This window comes from Erythrolamprus reginae, chromosome 4 (assembly GCF_031021105.1).
Source record: "Erythrolamprus reginae isolate rEryReg1 chromosome 4, rEryReg1.hap1, whole genome shotgun sequence".
NCBI lineage: Eukaryota > Metazoa > Chordata > Lepidosauria > Squamata > Dipsadidae > Erythrolamprus > Erythrolamprus reginae.
Window position 1 is genome coordinate 95,370,775 of NC_091953.1, and position 25,326 is coordinate 95,396,100.

Consider the following 25,326-nt stretch of genomic DNA (forward strand, 5'->3'; position numbering starts at 1 on the left):
TGGTGAATGGCCCCTCCCATAGGGAATAAAAGATGAATGAAAAAGAATGAGAGTTTGCAGGAGACAATTAGTTTGCTTAATTGGTCATCACTCTAAGTTGCCAAGTTTTGAAGATATCGGCCTGACTGCTTTCTAAGTCAGATAAGGTCTGTGATTGAATTTACTCTTGAAATGTTGCAGAACAAAGATGATTTGTTGCCAATAAGGGACCAGAGACCACGGGAGGATATAAGATACAGGTTTATTGCATGCGGTTCAGCAGAATAAAAATGATGTCTGAACAACGTGGATTGCTTTTCAGGGCTCTTTATACATTTCCAAAGGAGTACAAAAAACACACAGTATCAGCCAATCAGATATTAGTTGTCAACGTTTCCTTATGCAGAAAGTAAAAAGAGGTTATACAATGTAGGAGATACAGAATGTACAGCAAAGAGGCACTTGTGGATAGATTGTGGGTTCCTGCAGAAGCTATGTGCCTTCAAAGCTTTGCTCTCTTCCTGAGTACATTTCGTGGTTACGCGTTTAGCGCTACAGCTGCCCCTCAACCGGGCACAGAGGAAGTACAGGTGTGAAAACGGAAAAGCTTAGCCCTGTTGTCGGCACTTAGAAAATGTCAAGTTTATAGCAGATATATGTATGGCAAAGGTCATATATATCAAAAGAGCATAATCCTGGCAAGAAATGCAGTATAAAATGAAAATACAGATATCAAGGCATAGCTCAGCTTCCTCAGAAAGACTTTGCTGGATGTCAATGAGAAGAATGCACAGTAACTTAATAAAAAGGGTTTTTTGTTGGGATAAGAAGTCTGCTTAATGGTTTGTGGAATCCTAGGTCAAAACAATATACAGTGATCCCTCGATTTTCGTGGGGGTTACGTTCCAAGACCTCCCGCGAAAATCGATTTTCCGCGATATAGCGGCGCGGAAGTAAAAACACCATTTTTGGCTATGGACAGCCAAAAACTACCCCCACACACCCTTTTTCAAGGCAACACAAGGAGCCGGGCTTGAAATTAGGGCAGGGAGCGATGAAAGTGCGGAAGCCGACAAAGATTGCTTTGAATGTCGGCTGCCCTCGCCCCCCCAGCACCCGTCCGCCCACCTGCCGCTCGCCCGGCCACTCGCTCGCCGCTCGAGAGCAAGAGGGGGAGAGATAGAGAAAGAGAGAGAAGGAAAGAAAGAGATGAGAGAGGGAGGAAGAGAGTGTGAGAGAGGAAGAAGCAAGATAGAGAAAGAGAGAGAGAAAGAAAGATGAGAAAGGAAGGAAGAGAGTGAGAGAGAGGAAGAAAGAGAGAGAGAAGAGTGGAAGGAAGAGAGAGAGAAATGATAGAAAAAAGGGGAGAAAAAAAGAGAAATGAGAAAATGATTGAAGCAGAGAATGACAGGAAAGAAAGAGAAAGAGACAGAGAAGTGACTCTTGGTGATGACGTATGACGTCATCGGGTGGGAAAAACCGTGGTATAGCAAAAAAAACGTGGAGTATTTTTTAATTAATATTTTTTGAAAAACCGTGGTATAGCGTTTCGCGAAGTTTGAAGCTGCGAAAATCGAGGGATCACTGTAATGTCAAAAATCGCACCTTATTAAAGGAAACTTCCAAACAGCACATGAAATGCTGGTGCTCAATCATCTGAGCATGACATTGTCAGAACTTGTCTTAGAAGAAATCAACAATTTCACATCAAAATGTTGTAGTCCTGGGGTAACAGTGATGGGATCCCACGGTTATGGTCAGGTGCGCAGAACCGGTACAAAAACTTTGGTCAAGTACACAGAACCGGTAGAAAAAAATTGAATTTTTTTTCTTTTTTTCCCCTTCTGTGCTCTGGGTATGTTTTTCCTATCACAGTAAATGAGGTTGAATGTGTATAATTGTAGAAGAGATGTGTGTGCCCGTGTGTACATACATATACCATTTATATAGTAGGTAATGTATATTTTTGTGGGCCTGTGTGTAATACACACATGGCATATATACATAGAATGAAATAGTATATTGGATGTTCAGTAATAGTAAGGGAAATTGTATCTCTTTGAAGAGAGGAGAGGCCAGGCACTCTAACCCTAACCCAAACCCTTGATGTGAGTGACGTCAAGTTGGCCATCTTTAAGCCAGTCACATGACCTTTAAGCCACCCCCTGGTCACATGACCACCAAGCCACTCCCATCTGGTCACATGGCCAGCAGGCCACATCCACAAAACAAGCCATGGCCACAGTGTGGTAGTAAATTTTTTTGCTGCCCTTCACTGAGGGGTACGTAGTACTAATGTAATGGTTATAGCTTTTAAATGCCTTTATTATGTGTAACACCAATACAATAAAATACCTTTATAACCTCCTTGCACCATGAGCCCCAAGTAAACGGGGTGTTTGTCTTCTGATGCACCTCTTTTCCGAGTAGTAGATATACTACTGTATATTATTTATTAAATCCATCTGCTCTTTGATTATTCTCCTTACTCTACATTTTTGTAATGTAATTACAAATTATACTAGTGTTTATTACTTGTTTTGTGGTGGAAAAAAATCAAACCAACCATCAATGAAAAGAGGACACACCTATGGCTTAATATGTATGACAAGTAAAGAAAGTTAAAGTATACTATTTTATATCATGACTCCAGGCATAAACGATCGCTCCATAGTTCTAATTGACTATTATGGTTTGTATTACATTATATACACCACACTATTACTATTCAGTGGATTAGTAATATTACATTAAGTTTGACCATTTGGATTAAATCCTATTTTTTTCCTTTTGCTAGTTCCATAACAACAAGCTATAATCACCTCAATATGTCCATATATTTTGTTTCTTTACCTACATAAACATAATTTCTATTCAGTATTTGGAAGATGTTGTAATTATTTGTTTTTAAAATATTTTCTGTTTTGACTAGCTTATGTTTTTAGTCTCAAAATAATTAAAAATTTAGTCTCAGAATTTAGATGGGCACAAGGAAATTTCTACATCCCTGCTATCAAATGACATTTAGTTTTGTGAAAATAGGCCCAAAGTCAGTCAGTCAGCTTTCATGCCTAAAGTGGGACTAGAACTCCCAGTTTCCAACTTTCTAGCCTTAATCAACAAACCATTTTTCCAATGAAGGATAACATTTCCTTATGATTTGGAATCTTTTTTGAGTAATGTGGTAAATTACTAACAAGACTGAATCATGTAATTTGTTGTCACATATCTGGTTATTTGTTTAATATGTTGGGAGTTGTGTTATAAAGGAGTGCATTATGGTTGAAAAATAAAACTTTAAATTGCCAAATTACAGTACCTCATCTACTTAACCATTTTCCTACCTTAGAGTCCGTGTATGTCAAAATGGGGATGATTCAGATGGGTGCTGATTGTAAGAAGTCAATTCCACTGTTGACATCACCTGTTTCTTCCAAATGAGCCAGATTTGATCTAAACCAAGGATTCATCTATGTGAATTGTGTAATAGTTTAGCAACTTTTTAAAAACCCAGATAAACTTAATAAACAAAAATCTATGTGATGTGGCTTTCTCAACTGACATAAAAATGCAGATGTGAAATCATGTAAGACAAATATAACTGTGGCTACTGACTGGCTCAATGTTGACTAAGCCTCCTATTATCCCAAGGTCAGTAAGATGAGGACCCAGATTCTTAGGGGCAATGTGCTGCCATTTGTAAACTGCTCAGAGTGCTGTAAAACACTATGGAGTAATATAGAAGTACTATTCCTATTGTTACTACTACTTCACCTCTGTAATACTAGTCATATTTTATCATTTCTATTTATCTTACGTGCCTGAAGAACTATGGACAGAGGTTCACAACATAGCAACTAAAACCATCCCAAAGAAAAAGAAATGGAAGAAAGCAAAATGTCTATCTGTAAAGGAAACTTTACAAATAGCCAAGGAAAGAAGGGAAGTGAAAAGCAAGGGAGAAAAAGAAAGATACACCCACTTGGGCGTCCTCCTCTATCCACAGCTGACATTGGAACATCATCTTTCGGCAGTGGCGAGGAGGACGGTTGCCCAGGTTCGCCTGGTGCACCAGTTGCGGCCCTATTTGGACAGGGAATCATTGCTCACAGTCACTCATGCCCTCATCACCCTGAGGTTCGATTACTGCAACGCTCTCTACATGGGGCTACCTCTGAAAAGTGTTCGGAAACTTCAGATCGTGCAGAACTGAGCCACGAGAGCCATCGTGGGGCTTCCAAGATTCGCCCACGTTTCTTCAACACTCCTTGGCTTGCATTGGCTGCCAATCAATTCAAAATGTTGGTCATGACCTTTAAAGCCCTACATGGCAATGGACCAGATTACCTCCGGAACCGCCTGCTACTGCACGAATCCCAGCGACCGATAAGGTCCCACAGAATTGGCCTTCTCTGGGTCCCGTCGACTAAACAATGTCGTTTGGCGGGCCCCAGGGGAAGAGCCTTCTCTGTGGCAGCCCCGGCCCTCTGGAACCAACTCCCCCCGGAGATTAAAACTGCCCCCACCCTCCCTGTCTTTCGTAAACTACTCAAGATTCATTTATACCACCAAGCATGGGGGAGTTGAGATAGCTCTTCCCCCTAGGCCATTACAAGTTATGCATGGTATGTTTGTGTGTATGTTCGGTTTTATAATAGGGGTTTTTAGTTGTTTTTTTATTATTGGATTGTACATGTTGTGTTTATTATTGTTGTTAGCTGCGGAGAGGGGCGGCATACAAATCCAATAAATAATAATAATAATAATAATAATAATAATAATAATAATTATTATTATTATTATTATTATTATTATTATTATTATTATTATTATTATTATTTGAATATAGAATTCCAGAGAATAGCTAGGAGAGATAAGGATGCTTTCTTAAATGAACAGTGCAAAGAAATAGAATAAAACAATGGAATAGGGAGGACCAGAGATGTCTTCAAGAAAATTGGAGATATGAAGGGAATGTTTCATGCAAAGATGGGCATGATAAAGGACCAAAATGGCAGGGACCTAACAGGCAGAAGAGATTAAGGATGGCAAAATTACACAGAACTATACGAGAATGAGCTTAATGTCCCTGATAACTACAATAGGGTGGTCACTGACCTCGAGCCAGACATCCTCGAATGTGAAGTCAAATGGGCCTTAGAAAATCTGAGCAATAACGAAGGTAATGGAGGTGACAGTATTCCAGCTGAGCTATTCAAAATCTTAAAAGATGACACAGTAAAAGTGCCATGCCAGCAAATTTGGAAAACTCAACAGTGGCCACAGGATTGGAAAAGGTCAGCTTACATTCCAATTCCTAAAAAGGGCAATGCCTAAAAATGTTGTAAAGTTATGCTCAAAATCATACAAGCTAGGCTCCAGCAGCATGTGGACTGAGAATTACTAGAAGTACAGGCAGGCTTTTGAAGAGGCAGAGGAACTAGAGATCAAATTTCCAACATACGCTAGATCATGCAGAAAGCTAGGGAGTTCCAGAAAAACATCTGCTTCTGCTTCATTGACTTTGATTGTGTGGATCACAACAAATTGTGGAAAGTTTCTAAAGAGATGGGAGTACCAGACTATCTTATTTGTCTCTTGAGAAACCTATATGTGGGTCAAGAAGCAACAGTGAGAACTGGACACAGAAGCACTGATTGGTTCAAAATTGAGAAAGGATTTTGGCAAAGTTGTATGCTGTTGCCCTGCCTATTTAACTTATATGCAGAGCACATCATGAGAAAGGCAGGGCTAGATGAATTTGAATTAAGATTGCTAGGAGAAATATCAACAACCTCAGAAATGCAGCTACCATTCTAATGTGAAAAAGTGAACTGGAATTTAAAACCTTTTGATGCGGGTGTCAGGCCGAAGCCATAGTTTTGAATTGGAGACTTTGGCCTGCTACAAGTAGAATGGTACTGTGGGAATTGGGGAGGGGTGGTTGCATGAGAGGGAAAATTACTAGCCACAACAAATTCTTTCCAGAGATTCAAGGTCATTGTCAGGCTGAACCCTCTAACTCAGTGTTTTTCAACCAGTGTGTGCCACGAGACATGGTCAGGTGTGCCACGAAGCAGGAAGCTCAGGTTCTGGTCTCACAACTTTTTGCTGAGAAAGCAAGAGAGAGTGAGAGAGAGAGAGAGAAAGAAAGCAAGAGAGAAAGAAAAGAAGAGGAAGGGAGAGAGAGAGAGAGAGAAATGAGCAAAAAGGGGAGGAAAAAAGAGAAATGAGAAAATGATTGAGACAGAGAATGAGAGGAAAGAGAGATAAACAAAAGAGGGAGAGAAGTGACTCTTGATTTAAAGCATATGATAAAAAGCACCCAAAGAATAAGAGAGAGAAAAAACCCAGCCCTCACCTGTTTTTGGAAATGGTTCAAGAGTGTGTATATACAGACACACACACACAAGGGGGGAGGGAGGAGACAGGGATGGGAAAAGAGAGGAGAGTGTCTTAGGGTGTCATTTTGGTTGGTGGTGTGCCCCAGGATTTTGTAAATGTAAAAAATGTGCCGCGGCTCAAAAAAGGTTGAAAATCACTGCTCTAACTCAACCTGAAGACTTCAGCCTGACACTCATCTTTTGTTCAGCACCATCCAGAAGTACATGGGAGGATTGTGGACGTTGAAAGAATGGGCATGGTCCATGTGATGAACCTTTGGGTGTGGGGACCTTAACCTGGGTGGAGAACTGTAGGAAAAGTTACTATCAGGTTACCTACAGTCTGTAGCAAACATGACTCTGTTAATAAATTGGAACTTGGAAGAAGGCCAAAGTTTGGATTCTGATTTATTACTCGGATGTTAATTGGAACGCTGACAGTGGGTGAAAAAGGAGAGTGCAATAGTTGGCTTGAAACTCAACATTAAGAAAACTAAGATCATGAGACCTGGCACGCCCAATTCCTTGCAAATAAGATTGGGAAGAAATGGAGGTAGTGACAAATTTTATTTTTCTGGGCTCCAACATCACTGCTGGTAGTCCTTGAAGAGGGGTGGCATATAAATCCAATATATATATAAATAAATAAATAATAAATATTTTAAGCTCTACTAAAGGCATCTTTACATAACTAGTAGCTCTTATTATTATTGCCTCTTATTTTTATTTCAAAATATTTATTTAAATGTTTTATTTCCTATTCCTTGTTTCCGTAATAATTTATTTTGTTGTGTTTTGTTTTAGAATCACAACTACTGCAGCTTGTATGATGGACTTGAGAAGATACCCATTAGATGAACAAAATTGTACACTGGAAATAGAAAGCTGTACGTATTTCTATTAATTTCAGGTATATGAAATATGTTGTGCATAATAGTTGTTTTCATTTTGTTACTAATATTCATTTAATTTTTTTATGCCCATTATATGCATAGAGTTCTTAATAGTTCAAAATCATTTATGCTCACTTCAGGTATATTTCATAACCCCAACTTCTTTTTTTTATGTTCTGTAGTAGTATGCAATTGCAACTTGCAATTGTCAGCAGCAATGTTTCATAAGTATTCTTATTTTTTTAAAAAAAAATCATATGAAATGACATTGACCCACTGATGCTTAACAAAAAGATTTAAAAAAATATTTTTTAAAAGATAATTGAAGCAATCTATTGTGAAATACTGTATGTAAAGCCTTCAGCAATGATTGTAGTTAACAAACATTCTGAAAAAGAAAAAGTAGCTGGTACATCCAAAGAACTATATTAAAAACAATACAGAAATTAATATGACCCAAGGCTCAAAGGCAACAAGGAATCATTTTCTGTAAGTATTGATAGTGGTAAAGAGATAATAAATGACAGTAAGAAGCAACAGCAACAAGGAAAAATGGGGGGAAAATACAGATTCTAGTGAAGATTAACACTTTTATGAAGAAGATAATTATATTTTAATTTATTCTGATATTGCTTAACTAATATGATTTCCAGAACAATTTTCTAGTTAAACCATTTAAGAAAACAAATGAATCTTTTCAAAATAAGGATGGATCATACTCTACAGGTAATTGAGCAGGACAAAAGAGCAAAGGAGGCAGTCGACACTTAACAATGTCATGGTTTTATAAATCTTTTTCAAACATCAACAAAGTGTTGAGAAGTAGTTTTATTTTTGCCGCAGACTTATTTGCAAATAATAAGGCAATCACTGGGACATCCATATTTATAACTGGCTGTAAAATCTGGTGGAAATTAAATCCCAAAGTCTCCAAATGTGAGTTATCAAGAATCATACCTCTTCTGAATCATGTTCTGAAGCAGTGAACCAAATAATGCCACTGTTCATTATCATCAAGCCATTTGCATCATTTTTTTAAAGTTTCCAACAAATGTAATAGAAAGATATGATGATTATTGATGGAACTTTTTGAAAGTAACCAGAACTGATATAAAGAAACAAAGATACGAGGAATTCTTGGTACTCCTTGAGCTTGCTTGTCTGTATGGATAAGGATGGTCTTAGAGATTCTTTGGTTGGGCTGTTTACTAATAGCTCTTTAGCAGTTTCTTGATTGGGGTATTGTTTACTTGATTGTTGGTCTGATCAATCAATACACCAATCAAGAAACTATCAAAGAGGGGAGAGGGATGTGGCCAACTGCTGTGATGACACAGAGTTCCCCTCGTTCTTCAGGGGATCCCCGATATCCATGTTGCCTGAGGACCTGGTTCTATTAGAACCAGGTTGGGACCACTCTGGAGGGGTGGTGAAGAAGTGGGATACCGTTGGCAATCTGGAAGGGGGCAGCAAACCTGCCATAGAGCCAGTATAAGGCCCATGACCAGCGGCATTGGAAAATGACTTGTAAAATCACCCAAGCTGTGGCGGCCACGAATGGACTGATGGATTGATTTGAAGATTGGAAGACATCTGGAAAGAAAAGAGAACTTAAGCAAAAGTCTGTAGGAAAAGAAGAAAAGCAGAGGGTTAATTGCTGAGTCATTTTGCCAGATAAAAAAATATGGGACCTTTATTTTAAGCTTAAAACAAAAGACAAAAGTATCGAAAAGATTAAGAAGTGGTTAACTGGCAAATAGAAGAATTTTAGATAAATAACTTAGAAGGCAGTAAGTAAAGTCCATTGATGGGAAACTGAGAATATTGAATCATTTATGGATTAAGAAATTAGTGGATTTAATTTACATTGACTTATACCAATTTAAAATATACGAAGACATTGAACAAAGGAGAAGATCTATGGGAATGAATGTGTGCCATCTGCTGGCTAGAGGATTTATTTAAACTGCTCACCAGTGATTATTTACACAGCTGACCTTGAACTTATCTTGGTCACTATAAAGCAGTGGTTGTTCTCATTTGTTATTAAAAAGAGTTTCCATCTGCTGGTTGAATGAACTTTGAACAAACTTCAAAAAGGCTAAATATTACATATTAAAATGGATACTTCATTTGGCAAAGTTAAAAAGGTAATTTGTATTAGGCTGTGGATATTCTTAGGCAGTTGGATTTACTATAAAGGCTTGTTAAAGTTTAGAGAGTGAATTGAGGACTGCAGGTTTTTTTAAAGACTATTGTGAAGACTTAAGGAGATATTTCAAGGAGTTTGGAAATGGAATAAGGAAGAAAATGCAGAAAGCATTGGATAATAATGAAATTTCTAATAAGGACAACAATAAGGAGATTAACAAGGACTTTGAAAATATGATGGCAGATACAAAGCAAAGAGTTGGACAGGAAGAGAAATCAGAGGAGGATGAATAGATGGAAGAAAATACAGAGAATTATAGAGACAAAAGGAAAGATTTTGAAAATGGACAGATTAATGATTATATTACATATTATGATTATATTGTGATGGTTAGTGATAAGGAGGGAGAAGAAACAGAATGATAGAGACAAAAGGAAAGAAGATTTTAAAAATGGAAAACTAATGGTCACATTATGATGATTACATTGGGATGAACAGTGATAAGATAGGATATGGACAGAGGTATTAGATATGGCAAATTAAAAAGAAGGAAATAGAGGAGAGGGATTAAGGAGAACAGGAAGAAAACTTATACAAATAACACAGGAGGAGAAGGAGAGATAAGAAAAAGGAAATAAATTGTGGGTACAAAATGACATGAAAAAAATTTGAGGTTTAGAAAAAGAGATGGAAGTTTAAAGAAAATGGATGATTGGGATTTGATTATCATATAATATATTTTCTTTTGCTCTTTTTTCTTTTTTCTTGTTGGTAACAAACTAATATAACCAAAATTATTAATAAAAATTAAAATTGTTAAATACTTATATGTATTATTAAAGGAAGAACTATAAGTAAAATGAATGAAATGCACCAATGGGATACAAAATTGATAGAAACTTGGTTGATTAAATTTAAAATTGGTAAATATTTAGAAGAATGATTAACCACAAGTAAAGTAAATGAAATGTTTTAATTTGTATAAATTTATGGAATTTTAATTATTATTATTTTTCTTTTTTGAATATATTAATTAATGAATATTGATAATGAATATGTTTCTTAGTCAAATAATTGAATGTCAAACATTTGAATATAATTATTTACAAATTTGGGGGCAATTTTTTTTCTTGTAAGTATTCATATTCAAATTGGATTTGGATTACATTTAGAATTAGAGTGAATATATATTTGTACCACCAGTGGGCAGATTAATTATGATGTAAAATGAAGGCAATGATTGAATATGTTGGATTTTGGAATTTGAATTTGAATAATTTTATTCTCCTCCCTATTAGATAGGTTATCAATTAGAAATAGTATACAGAGAATTTATAACTTGATTTTTAATATCAAATATAAGTAAATATGAACTTTTTAGAGGATGAGGGTTTTTAGTTATGAGAAAAAGAATAAGGTTGAGAAGGAGGCACTATGGCTTACACCTAGACAGACAGGCAAGTTATCAGAATATAAACCGACAGCAAACAGTAATCCTTACTACCACTGATAATGTTACCTAATTAGGGTAATGAAACATCCGCAAAAAAACCAGGCAAGTTCAGAGAGCACCAAGTATCCCTCATTTCAACCATAACATACAAATATTCTCCTTTATTGAAACAATAATATGAATAGTATCTTTGATATGATTTTTTGTGGAATGGAATTTTAATGGATCTCTGCACTTATATTTAAGCCTTTTCCTAAGTATTGTACATCTGTTGCCTCCTGAAGGAATGTTTTAAATTAAAAAATTAAAATTAATGGAAAGTGTTCTTTTATAAGTGAAGACATATTGACAAACCTGTATATCCTGCCTATTGAATGTGAATATACAAAGATCGATTTTGATCAAGTCACTGACAAATTTGCAGTTAAAAACTTGAAAAGAAAAACCAAATTATTATTCCTTACTGCTAGTGAATTACTAATAGGTAGGTATAAGATATTTACTATTTATTTCCAAAATGCATTAATGTAATTAAAAAGGATCGATCCAATATTTTCTGGTTATTTTTTATTATCCATTTCATTACAAGGTTTTAACTGTAAATGATTTGCCATATAGAGGGCATGTATATAAAAAAATGATCCATCCTAGATGTCACATGCACTGAATTCAAGTAAAGGTAAATAGGTTATAGAATTTTGGAAACTTGATAACTGTATTATATGCAAGGGTGGGCTACTGTCCGGATGGGGGGGAATGATGTGGGTAGCAAAAATGGAGCTCCACCCCAAAACACTCAATTTGCACTGAAAGATGTTGAAAGAAAATGCAGGGCATCTTGTATAAGCCACGGCCACAGTGTGGCAGTAAAAATTTTGGTAGCCTATCACTGATTATATGTCTTATTGTTAATGAGTATGGCAAGACAGCAATTCTGGGACTAATTCGATCCTTTTTCAGATTTCTTAATAGCTAGGTTAATCATTAACTTAAAAGACAGAATTGGAGGACAATTTGGTTTTCACCTCCATATTTTGGAAACATACTTTTTCTTTTCCAGATTTAAAGAATTCCATTACAATTCTTTTGAGATTTCCAGCTTTCTACACTACGGGCTCAACTATTTTATTAAAGTGTATAAAAATGTAGCATAGACTCTATTGAAATATCATTCTTAACAAAATGGTTTTCAAGTCTATTTATATCTAGAACTGACCTGTAAGTCCCCCAGTATTTTGTTGCAAAAATAGTCACCTGCATTATCCAACAAATGATCCGGATCAAACATCTTTTATTGCCATCCATACCTTCAATGCTTCCCAGCGACCAGTTAGGTCCCACAGAGTTGGCCTTCTCCAGGTCCCATCGACTAAACTAAACAATGCCGTTTGGCGGGACTCAGGGGAAGAGCCTTCTCTGTGGCGGCCCCGGCCCTCTGGAACCAACTCCCCCCAGATATCAGAGTTGCCCCCACCCTCCTTGCCTTTCGTAAGCTCCTTAAAACCCACCTCTGTCATCAGGCATGGGGGAATTGAGATATTCCCTTCCCCCTAGGCTTATAAAAAAATTTATGCATGGTATGTCTGTATGTATGATTGGTTTCTTAAATTGGGGTTTCTTTTTAAATTAACTTAAATATTAGATTTATTTATATTGTTTTATTACTGTTGTTAGCCGCCCCGAGTCTACGGAGAGGGGCGGCATACAAATTTGATTAATAATAAATAAAGAAATAAATAAATTGTCAGTATTACTGTCCATTGTTACTTCATAATAGATTTCTTACAGATTAATCATCCCAATCAATAATGACATGTATAGTCGGTGATAAATACATATGGTAATATTGTGTATTCAGCTATAAAATAGCTTCACAAGCTCATTTGGATAATTTATGTTATTATACATGGTGTAACAGTCAACATTTATCTCATTTTGTGAAATTATCTAGTTTTATCTCATTTTAACCATTAATACCTTTACATTTATTGCATTATACACAGCTTAAATTATTTTTTCAAAATAATCTTTTACCTTTTTATAATAATCATATCGCACATATTTTAAGTTTCATTGAAGCAAGGAGAAAAATTAGTCTGTTCCTCAAACTGTATCTCAGCCTATAACACGATTTAGAATGGATATACACACATATTATTAATAATAATATTGGAGAATATATGCTTGATTCATTAAAAGTTTAGGAGTGGAAAATTTTATTCTCTTCTTTAGAGCAGAATGAAAGTTTTAAGAAAAGTGAGGCTATCGTATATTTTGAGAACAAGACACTAAAACATTTCTGCTTTGTTTCCAGATGGATACACAACAGATGACATAGAATTTTATTGGAGAGGTGGAGATAATGCAGTTACTGGAGTAGAAAGAATTGAGCTTCCGCAATTTTCTATTGTGGAACATAAACTTGTGTCCAAAAATGTTGTCTTTGCCACAGGCATGTATTTCCTAATTGTTGAATTTCCATTATTCCTAGCTCTCTAATGCATGCCTATATTTTGTGTTTATATAAGAGATAATTAAAATGGGGGTAGTGCTAGTTCATTCTTTCTTTACAGATAGTTTGTGTTACTGGGCCTGAAATGTTAAAACTTATTAGTATGATTATTTTTAAGTAAAGAAAAAATATTTGTATCTGAAACTGCATATAGCTAGTCTTCAGCTTACAGCAGTCCATTTAGTGATGGTTCAAAGTTACAACAGCACTGAAAAAAGTGGGTTATGTCTGTTTTTCACAGTTATGACCATTGCAGAATCCCCACAATCATGTGATCAAAATTCAGATACTTGGCAACTGGTTCATATTTATGACTGTCACTCTGTCTCAGGGTCATGTGATCATCGTTTAGGATCTTGAGAAGCAAAATCAATGGGGAAGTCAGATTCACTTAGCAACTGGGTTACTAATTTAGCAACTGCAGTGATTCACTTATCAACTGAGACAAGAAAGGTTGTAAAACGGGGCACAACTCACTTAACAAATGTCTGAACAACATAAATTTTGGGCTAAATTATGCTCATAAGTCGAGAACTACCTCTACTACGTGACTTGGAAAATTAGCTGGGTCAAGAGACTTCCAGTCTAATAAAATATTTTTAATGGAAAATTCTAAAAAATAAATATATGAATAGAAATGTGTGCTCTAAGTAAGCTGCTGGTAATAGATTATACAAAGCAGTCATTTGGCAGTTTGAGTGATAAAATTGAGGATTATAATTTATTTTGAACAGAGAGCAGAAACTCAGGAACAGCTTTCCAGAACAAGTTATTTGTCCTGAGTCAAGCTATCTTGAAATTATTCATAATTAGTTTCAGAAATGCCATTGTAGTACTTATTATGCTAATTGAAAATATTAATATTTTATTAAACTGCATTATACTAAGATCAATAATAATGATGCTAATAACAGCCAATGCCACATAATTATTCAAATATTATTTACTGAGTTAAAATATTTAATACTAATATTTGAGTTTTGACAAAAGCCTATACAGTGATCCCTCTATTATCGCGAGGGTTCCGTTCCAAGACCCCTCGCGATAATCGATTTTTTGGGATGTAGTGGTGTGGAAGTAAAAACACCATCTGCGCATGCGCGCCCCTTTTTCCATGGCCGCGCATGCGCAGATGGTGTTTTTACTTCCGCACCTGGGAAGACCCAGCAGCTGAGGAGCCGCCTGCTTGCCCGCTTGTCTGCCGCTTTTCTGCTTGTCCGCCCGCCGCTTTTCCGCCCGCCGCTTGTCCGCCGCTTGTCCGCTTGTCCGCCCGCCGCTTTTCCGCTGCTTGTCCACCCGCCGCTTGTCTGCCGCTTTTCCGCTTGTCTGGCCGCCGCTTTTCCACCCGCTGCTTGTCCGCCGCTTGTCCGGCCGCTGCTTTTCCGCCCGCCGCTTGTCCGCCGCTTTTCCGCTTGTCCGGCCGCCGCTTTACTTGTCCGCCCGCCGCTTGTCCGCCGCTTGTCCGTCCGCCGCTTGTCCGCCGCTCTGGGAGTTGAAGACCCAGGGAAGGTTCCTTCGGCCGCCCAGCAGCTGATCTGCTCGGCAGATCATCTTCGGCTCCTCGCTGCTACTGCGCTGCCGAGCAGATCAGCTGCTGGGTGGCCAAAGTAACCTTCCCTGGGTGCCGCCCGCCGCTCGAGAGCAAGAGGGGGAGAGATAGAGAAAGAGAGAGAAGGAAAGAAAGAGATGAGAGAGGGAGGAAGAGAGTGTGAGAGAAGAAGAAGCAAGATAGAGAAAGAGAGAGAGAAAGAAAGATGAGAAAGGAAGGGAGTGACATCATCGGGTGGAAAAATCGTGATATAGCGTTTCTCAAAGATCGAGATCGCGAAACTCGAGGGATCACTGTATCACATTTGTTCTGCACAAAACTTCAAATTTTGGCTACCTTATGCTTGTTTTGAGGAGTGATAGGTTCTGCTAATAATTTTGTAACATGCTTGTTGTGGTTGGCTCTGTGCCAGCTCCTGCCCCAAGGACTGTGGGGGTGGATGTGGGTGAATCCTCCCAGTGTCAAAGGCCTGTTTTATTGCCGACTGATTCGGACAGTGAAGTATCGTCGGAAGCAGGGAGTGACTGTGAAATGGGACCCTCAGAGGGGGTCATGGCAGACAGCCGATTAGGAAGCAATTCATCATCATCCTTATCTTCACTGGACTCTGATGAAGAAGCAGTTATAGATGCACGCATGTGAAGGGCCATGAATAAAAGAGAGCAGCTACGTAGGTATTACAAGAGATAAGAGAGTTCACCTGTGGTTGGGTGTGGTTCCATTAATTAGTTGAATGGGCAGCATGCCGGCCTCTCAGTGTGGAAGATTATCTGTTCGTGATAGTGGATGTGGCTTGACTCTCCGGATTCTCCAAGGACTCTGTGCTTTGATATCAGGACTTTGAACGTAAATCATAGTTAAACGTGTGAGTTGGACAATGTCTGAAGGAGAGTGGCTGTGACGACTTCACGGCTACTTGTTAATTGCTTTGAGTTTGTTTGTTTTTTGTTATTTCACTGCATTCAAGTCTGTTTGTTTTGAAAGTGAGCTCTTTGACTACAAAAAGAGGGTTTTGCCTCTATTTTTCTGTGGATAAAGAAAGTATTCTTGACTTTTCACGTGTGTGTCTGTTTTGTCTACCTTTGCATTTAATTAGAGGCTCGTGCAGAGAGCCGGCAGAACACATGCTTAGTATATTTTATTCATTAAATTTAAATTCATTATATTTTAAATATCAGGCAAGTAATTTAAATGTATGATTTTTAGACAGAAGGTAAAAGTATTCCAAGTTATCATTAAGAAAATATATGACAACTTAATGCCTATCTATTTTTATTAGGTGCCTATCCAAGACTATCATTGAGTTTTAAGCTGAAGAGGAATATTGGATACTTTATTCTTCAGACCTACATGCCCACAATATTGATTACCATTTTATCATGGGTATCCTTCTGGATAAATTATGATGCATCAGCGGCACGAGTGGCTCTTGGTATGAAATGGTGATGAGTAGGACATTACTTTATTTGCAAAATCAAATATCAATTACTAGAATTTGCAACATATTAATAGGTCAATATCATTTATATGAATATTGTATTAGTTTGGATTGATTCAGTAATGGTTCATCTTAAATATATAACAATCTTTATAAAACCTGTTAATTGAACTCTCCAAAATGACCCTCAGTTTTCTTATTACTCTAGGAATGGTATGGAAGAACTTACTTTAGAGAAAGGTTGTGATACCCTAAATTTCAATTTAAATATGAAGGAAGAATGCAAAGATAGTAGAATAAAAAGGGTTATACCATCTTTTTTTTCAATTTTATTAAACCTTTCTCTTAGATCCCTCTGATTTACTTGATGACATAATTGATGAAAGTCTAGTTAAGGCCAGCATTGTGTGAGAGAGCAACTCTCAATTTCTAAAAATGCTGGTCAAAGTGTCCTCGGACATGTAGTTTTGGGATTTACTGTATTATAGTTTTCATTTACCCTAGATGATACTCAGCATACATCAAGGGGGATTCAAGTTGGACAGCTTTTACACTTACAGAAGTATTGCTCAGAACAAGTCCCAGAGATATTAGTTTAAAGACTTTTAGAATTCACTTTCTCTTTTTTAAAAAAAAATTTCTCCACATCAAAAACCTACATAACATCACATATACCTTGATATGCATATATTATTGCTTAAAAATAGTAATACAATAACCCAATTTTAATTTTATTATTCAATCTGTCTCAATCTTCTCTGTTTCCACTCCTCTCTTTTTATCTCAGGTGGCTATTCCATCCCTAATGCCTACTTTCTTACACCTTCTCTCCCCTTTCCTACTATCATGTCCTGCTCCTTCCTCCTTCTGTATTTCCACTTCTGCTCTCTCTCCTTTTTCTTCTTCTTTTCTACTTCCTCCTACATTCTCTAAATCATTCCCTGAATGAATAATTTTAGTTACAATTTTTAAATTATTTCTATACTTCAATCCAACTTAATAAACTTATATCTACTAAATATAATCATTAATACTTCTCAATTTCATATCCATTACTCTTGGTATATGTCATTAATCTCATGCTGCCTTTTTTATCTAATTTCATCACCCGGATTACACCAGTTGTTTCATTTTTCAATTAAAATTTAATGCTATTGCTTACTTCCTCTGCTAGTTATTCTCTCTTGCTAAATAAATCTAAGCCTTTGTATTTCATTCATTTCTTTACTCTGTTACTCATCATTCATTTTTCCTAACCCCTATCTTAACTAAATGCCCCAAAGAATATTCCACAATAATTTATAATCAAAAATAAAGTATCAATTCATGTTGAAAATGTTATATCTTATATCTAAGTTATATCTCATTTACAATACAAGGGAAATCAGGTATCATTCAAATTCCAAAACTCAAACACATTAATTTATTTTATTCATTATTCATTATACTATATCTTCCCCACTAATATTACAAATATATCATTTTAAATTTATTTCAAAAAATTCAATTTTTACCAGTCTATAATATAATTATATTTTCCCAAGATTATCACTGAATTATATAATTAATTGCCTTAAAATAGTTATATTAAATTTAAATTCTTAAGTAAAAACTTTCATTAGCAATATCAATGTTAATTGTCATTATCAAATATATTTATGAAAAGATATTGATCATTCAGAATTCCAAATTTTCAAAAAAATCATTATGTAGTCAGATAGTAATCAAATAATCAAATAACAATCATAACCAAATATATTCCAAAATTCCCATCCTTTCTCAATTTGGGGATCCTTCAAAATATCAAATTCCCAAAGACTAACTCATTTCATCCATTATAAATTGTGACTCAAAATTAAAATATTAATTGTTAAAGTAATATAATCATAAATGCATTCCATTAAATATAAAGGAAAGGGGGGAAATGAACTATTATAGCAATAGCATTTAGATTTATATACAGAATCAGCATGGTATGTATGCATGGTATGTATGTATGTATGTATGTATGTTTGGTTTTTATATTAATTGATTTTTAATCATCAATACCAAATTACTATTGTACACTGTTTTATTGTCGCTGTTAGCCGCCCCGAGTCTCTGGAGAGGGGCGGCATACAAATCCAATAAATAAATAAATTACCCTGAACAATCTGGGTCCTCATTTTACCCACCTCTTGTTTCCTGCACTGCCTCCTGCTGACCAGCTGGTCTTTCGGTCTCTGCTGCGTGTTCACGCATGTCTGTGCATGTGTATGTTTGTGCATGTCCCTACAGTCATGCATTCCCATGCACATGCACTTTTCAGTTTGGGCATACGTGCTTGCGCAGTTTGGCACTCTGTGTCTAAAAGGTTCATCATCACTGAGCTATCCAATAACTTCCAACAAAACAGATACTCAGATAATTTGATAAAATTATCAAAAAGTACCTGACCATTCAACCCTACAGCACAACCCACACGAGCTATGAAAAAGATAACACTACCATACATTAAAAAATATCTCAGAAACAATCAACAGACTACTAACCACATTACTACATCACTGTAGCACACAAATCAACTAAAACCCTCCAAAACATCTTAAGTAAACCAAAAGATCCAGCAGCTCAAGAAGAAAAGTCATCTACAACATACAGTGTAAGGACCATAATACCCACATTTATTCAGAAAATTTATTGGCCACCTATCTTACCTCAAGGTAACTCTAGACCGCTTACAATCACAAAAGGTAAAAACTATATAAGCTAAAAGACTATGTAAGAATAGACAAGCAGAGCATATCCATAAACAGTGACACCAACTAGCAATCAGAACACATAATGAAAGTTCTTAACCTTGCAACACATGAACAGACTCAACCACAGCCCAACTGCAAGCAAGCAGCCAAGCTCAGAAAGCACCACAGTTCAACTCTGAGCTATGTATATATAGTCTTCTATTAGGTAGAATGTTGTGTCTCTTGCAATTTTGCTTAGTTTTTTATATTACTGAGAAACTCCTGGAAAATACTACTGAAGTAAGTTAGAAAAAGAATGCAAGAAATAATACTGATTATTTGTTTTCTTTTTAGGTATTACAACTGTGCTTACTATGACAACTATCAACACTCATCTCAGAGAGACTTTGCCTAAGATTCCATATGTCAAAGCCATTGATATGTATCTTATGGGCTGCTTTGTATTTGTCTTCTTGGCCTTACTTGAATATGCCTTTGTCAACTATATTTTCTTTGGAAAGGGCCCACAAAGGCAGAAGAAACTTGCTGAAAAGACAGCCAAAACAAACAAAGATCGTTCTAAGTTTGAAAGCAACCGGGTAGGATTTTTCATATTTTCTACAAGTCTGTCTTATTTTCAGCTTTGATAGTTCCAATCAATGAAATTAAGTACTATTACCTTGCTAATTGGATTGCATATTTGATTATAAGAAAGCATAGCCATTAGCACCACTTTATTTTCATTACAGTTTATCAATATAAAATATATAGTAAATACCAGAATGCAATGAGCACAAAAATTTCTAAAAACGGTATACAAATTTGGCAAACTTCAAAATCAGAATAGTAAAAAGCAGTCATAGGAATTTATTTTCATTATTGGTCTTAGTATAGGTTTCCTTCCTTCCTTCCTTCCTTTCTTCCTTCCTTCCTTCCTTCCTTCCTTCCTTCCTTCCTTCCTTCCTACCTACCTACTTACCTACCTACCCATCCAAGTACCTATCTATCAACCTACTTTTAAAAGGTCTGGGTTGATCACAGAAATAATATGTGATCAATATAGCGAATTTTAATAATTTCCCCCTTAAATTAAGCTATATGGTTTCTGAAGCAATTGAAACCAATTTTATCAAAAAGAAGAAAAATGTCTCAGAGAAACTAATCCTACTTGTCTTACATTATTTAGCACAGCAGAATAAAAAAACAGAATTTCTCAATATTTTGTTTTTGCAATTGCATTTATAAGTACAGTGGTACCTCTACTTAAGAACGCCTCTACTTAAGAACTTTTCTAGATAAGAACTGGGTGTTCAAGATTTTTTTGCCTCTTCTTAAGAACCATTTTCTACTTAACAACCCAAGCCAGGAAAAATTTCCCAGGAAATTTGAGAGCAGAGTACAAAGGCCCGGCCAGTTTCTTGCCATTTTCCCTTTAATCCTGGCCATCTCAGGCTTTTCTGGGTTGCCAGAGGAGCCTTTCGGTGGCGCTTAAGGAGGCTTTGGCAGCCCAGAGTGAACAAAGCATTTTTCTTTCTCTGGGCAGTTGGAGAGAGAATAAAACTCTGCCGGTGCCCAGAGAAAAGAAATGCTCCCTTTGCTCTGGGCAGCCGAGGAGTCACCACAGCGAAGGACAGGCGCCGGCTATAAAGCTAGCAAGCAAGAGGAGAGGGGAGCCCTTCAGCATGGGAAGAAAGAGGCAGCAGGTAGCAGCAGCAGCCACTGTATGGGAGGCAGCCTCGCACTGGGTGTATTGGAGGCGCATGCTCCTCCTCGCTGCCCCAGTCCCTCTTTTTTTTTAAAGCCTTAAAGTTGCTGTCCATCCCACATTTTTCTACTTTATTTAGTAGTAGGTTATGGTCTACAAAAGGAAGGTTGGAGACTTGACGAAAGTTCTTTAGTTCTGCTAGGTCCAGGGAAGGCTTCTTGAGAAGGGGCCTCACAACCATCAACTTTAATGGTTTTGGGACAAACCCCTCCCTCAATGAAGCATTGACCAAAACCTGGAGCCAGCCCCATGGATGAAACCAACAAACAGGTGGAGGAACTCATCGCTCCCATAGTCTTGTCCAGTTTCTCAGGAGTTGTAGGCTCAAATTCATCCCACACAATAAGACTAAGATCTGCCCCTGTCATCTCTGCCTGCATTGTCCAATCAGAGGCTATGTCCATCCGAATCTGATTGACTGTATCTGACAGAAACTGTAAAATTCCTCAGCTCTGCCCTGCAAGGGGTCCTCCGCTCCCTCTATCTGAAGGAGGGAGCAAGTCACCCTAAAAAGGGCAAATCAGCAGATGTAATAAGTGTGGAGGATTATATTATTTTAAGGGAATTTTATTCTCATTTTAATTTTTGGAAAAAGTAACCCTGCCATGTTTTTAGATAATTGCCAATTCATGTGAAATCCAGATAGATACTGCCTCAGTATAGTATTTGATTACAATGAAGAAGGTGATACTGTTCTTTACCTTACTTTTTAACATAATATATTCCAGTGTAAAGCATTAAAGACGTATCTAATTTTAGACTTTGTAAGTAATTTGGATGAATTGGGAACCAGATTCATAATTTGGAACTAGATTGTTAGATTTCTAATATCTTCATATCTTCATAATTTTATGTAATTTTTGAGCTCCCAGGTTCTTTAATTAACAGTTCTGAAATATAAATCATTTCAAATTACTGTTGTGGGATGTATTTGTCAGCCAAGATAAATCACTAGATCAAGACTGGCAAAAAATATGACTGACCTCAGGGAGTCAGCCCATGATAAGCCTTGGGTCCATCAGGGGGTGGGTGGGTGAGAAGTGTGTTTGTGTGTGTGTGTGTGTGTGTGTATTAATAGCTATTAGCCTTGAAAGCCCTATGCTATTTCCAGGATCTGCTAAGAAGCAAATGAGAAGGACTTACCTTGTAGCTACTTGGTCATTGTGGAAGATTGATCATTGGACTTATATCCAACAGGATTTATTTTATATTTTACTGTTAACATTTATTCCCTTACTATTGTCTCCCCATTGTTTTGTGTCTATGTGTGTTTCAAAGAAAGTGGCCACATTAGTAATAGGGAAAGAGATACTACATGAAACAGATCATGCAAGGTGAATTGATAAGAAAGCAATATGAAAATTAAAACTGGAAAAGTGTTTCAATCCTTCTTTGTGGATCGATGTCTTGGCCAACCCTAACAAAAAATAGTTTCTTTTTAATTAAGATAGGAGACTTTTTATGTTTTAATTTGGAGACTTTTTTCTTTTTCCTACTTTCCATTTTTAATGTGATTTCTTTTTCATTGCTAAGATCATTCTCAGTTTTTTATTAATATTTCTCAGGATTCACATAGCCTATGCATTCATCTAAAGAAATTAAAGATGGCAATCATATTTTAAAAAAACAAGAAATGAAAATTAGTAAACCGTGTGTCTGTGCGCGCGCACACACGCGTATACATACACACACACAAACACACCTTATTTTTGAAGTAGTATAAGATGCACCTTTTTCCTCCCTAAAAGAGGCTGGTTAGGGCTGGAAAGAAACTTATTCAGAGCAAGTTATAGCAATGAAAAAACCCTGCAAAGACTTAGGGCTTGGAAAACATTCTTTGCAGAGAGAAACAAGGAAAGAGCCTGCAACGTAAGAGCTGAGAAGATTGCTAGCAGCTAGTTAGGGTGGGGAAAAATGCTACATTCAGAGTATAATTTGCACCCAAATTATCAGCTTCTTTTAAGGAAGAAAAAGGTGTGTCTTATACTCTGAAAAATATGGTAAATGTACTGCAATGGACTGTAATTAAGTATGCTTATAAAGCTTTGTTCTGGATGCAGTTTGAATTAAAAGTACAATAATTAATATGAACAAAATTTGGGAAATGTAGGGTGCCTTTATAGTGAAAAGAAATGTGTACATCAGATTTTTGCTCTTCAGTAGGTCATTGAGAAAAATATGAATATAAGAGAAACACATTGAACATTTGTTGATTTAGACCCAATATATAATAAAGGAGACTGGAATCAAAGCTTTCTTGGAGTATGGAGATGGTAACTTGCTGACTATGTAGCATTCTAGAGATTAAAGATTATTTTGCCCTTGTTGTTCTGTTATGTAATACAATAATATTGATGTCTTATGAACTGGATCTGTCTAGTCTAGAGAAAAGATACGCTGGGGGTGACATGACAGCAGTGTTTTATTATTTATTTATGGGGCAGCCATCCTCTGGAATCAATTCCCCCCCGGAGATCAGGACTGCCCCCACCCTCCTCGCCTTTTGCAAACTCCTTAAAACCCACCTCTGCCGTCAGGCATGGGGAAATTGATTCCCCCGGGCCGTTCCATTTTATGTATGGTTTGTTTGGGATGTATGGCTTTTTTATATATTAATGGGTTTTAAACTGTTTTTTAATCATTAGATTTGTACTGTATTTTGTTGTTGTGAGCCGCTCTGAGTCTCTGGAGAGGGGCGGCATACAAATCTAATTAATAATAATAATAATAATAATAATAATAATAATAATAATAATAAAAAATAATAATTCCCCCCTCCCCTCAGTTCATGGAAGTAAAGTACAAGCAAGCCTAACAGAGCAGTTGATAATCAGCATTATATGGGATCCATATTCAGGCTTTGTGGGTTTGTTCGGGGGGGGGATTTGGGGTGGGGGGGAGAAGTGCTAGATCTTTCTAACAAAGTCTGTTTTCTGAACACAGAACTAATCTTATATTGTACAAAAGATCTAGGAAAATAGTTTTCTTGCCAGTTGTCCTAAAAATGCAAGAGTCATGGGCTTTCCCCTGCTTTTATTGTGAAAAAGTTTTGCAAAGTTATACATTTTTTTCTTTTATTGCAACCATCAATGCAATAGTTATTGATTTGAGATAAATCAGATGATAAATTTATTATCTTAAAATTTCTCTGGAATCTTAATTAATTTCATATCACTGACTGTCAAATGTCGGTCTCATCATTCTATTTTATTTTTTTTTGGCCCAGAGTATATAGGAGTCCGAATTAAAGGAATTGAGGGAAAATTGACACAGGATTTGCTTTCCATTCAGAGAGCTGGCCTCCAAAACTTCCTTCCAATCCCATGATTCTATGATTAGTCCAGATGTGAGGTTGGGGGAATGGAGATTATCTGCTTCTATGATTTGCAGTTAAACTAGTGTATTTTTGGATATGGATCAGGTATTTCCATGAAGGAAAACCAATACTTCTTAGGCCCCAGCTACACCCAAGCCTAAAAAAAGAGAGAGGGAGGTAGTTATTTTTTTCTCAATATTATGAGCTGTTTTAATGAGAAGGTGAAATGAATTTTACAGTATAACCAGGTTGATTTCTTAATTGGTCCTATGTTAAAAACATTGAAATTCTGAAAAAAAAACCCATTATGTATTCATTAACTAGCACCAAGGAAATCAATCTATGTTAGAACCATAAAGACAGTACAATTTGGATTTGTTAATGAGGTTGAATAAAATTTTCCCATTAGTACAATTCACACTTGCATGTTTTTCTCCTGAAAAGAACTGGAGAAACACATTTAATCTAATCACAGCAAGAAAATCACTATTACTGTAGATATTGGTGATGAGGTGGGAAAGGAACATTAAAAAAAGAAATATCTCTTTCAAAGATTTTAAAACAGGGTTGTCAAGGCCTGTAGGCCGCACCCAGCCCACATTGTAGCCGGATCCAGCCTGTGCAGCAGTCCTGGAAAATGTAAGGAGCTGGCCCATGTCGTTTTGGCCCAGCCCAGTAGCGACCTTCTTGCTGTGATTAGATTAAATCCCGGCGTACACGCATGTGCACAGGATTCAGCAGGTGTATGCACATGGGCCCACAGGCCCAGCCCACCCCATACTGGTGTGCATGCATGCAAACAGGAGGAAGCAGGCCAGCATTGCCTCATTCATCACTCACCCCTCGGCCACCAGGGCCTTCTCCTCCTCTTCCCTTCTTCATGGATCAAGGGGATGCAGCTGCTGCTGTTGCCACTGATGCTGCCATCAGCAGCCTGCTCTATAAAGTAGTGCAGTGTTTCCCAACCTTGGCAACTTGAAGATATCTGGACTTCAACTCCCAGAATTCCCCAGCCAGCATTCGCTGGCTGGGGAATTCTGGGAGTTGAAGTCCAAATATCTTCAAGTTGCCAAGGTTGGGAAACACTGAGGTAGTGGACTCATGACTCCTCCTCCTCACTGCCCCCACCACAACAGCTGTGCACCTGGGTGGCTGGCTCCCCCTTT

At 36.9% G+C, this 25,326-nt stretch overlaps 1 protein-coding gene across 1 annotated transcript in view; it reads left to right on the forward strand.

Annotated features, from left to right (window-relative positions):
- The window catches only part of GABRB3 (gamma-aminobutyric acid type A receptor subunit beta3), a 123,002-nt gene that overhangs the window by 94,926 nt on the left and 2,750 nt on the right, over positions 1-25,326 (forward strand). The window contains exons 5-8 of the mRNA XM_070751823.1: positions 7,167-7,249; positions 13,175-13,312; positions 16,201-16,353; positions 19,434-19,678. Of these exons, the coding sequence (XP_070607924.1) occupies positions 7,167-7,249; positions 13,175-13,312; positions 16,201-16,353; positions 19,434-19,678 (619 nt within the window). The remainder of the gene's footprint in view (positions 1-7,166; positions 7,250-13,174; positions 13,313-16,200; positions 16,354-19,433; positions 19,679-25,326) is intronic.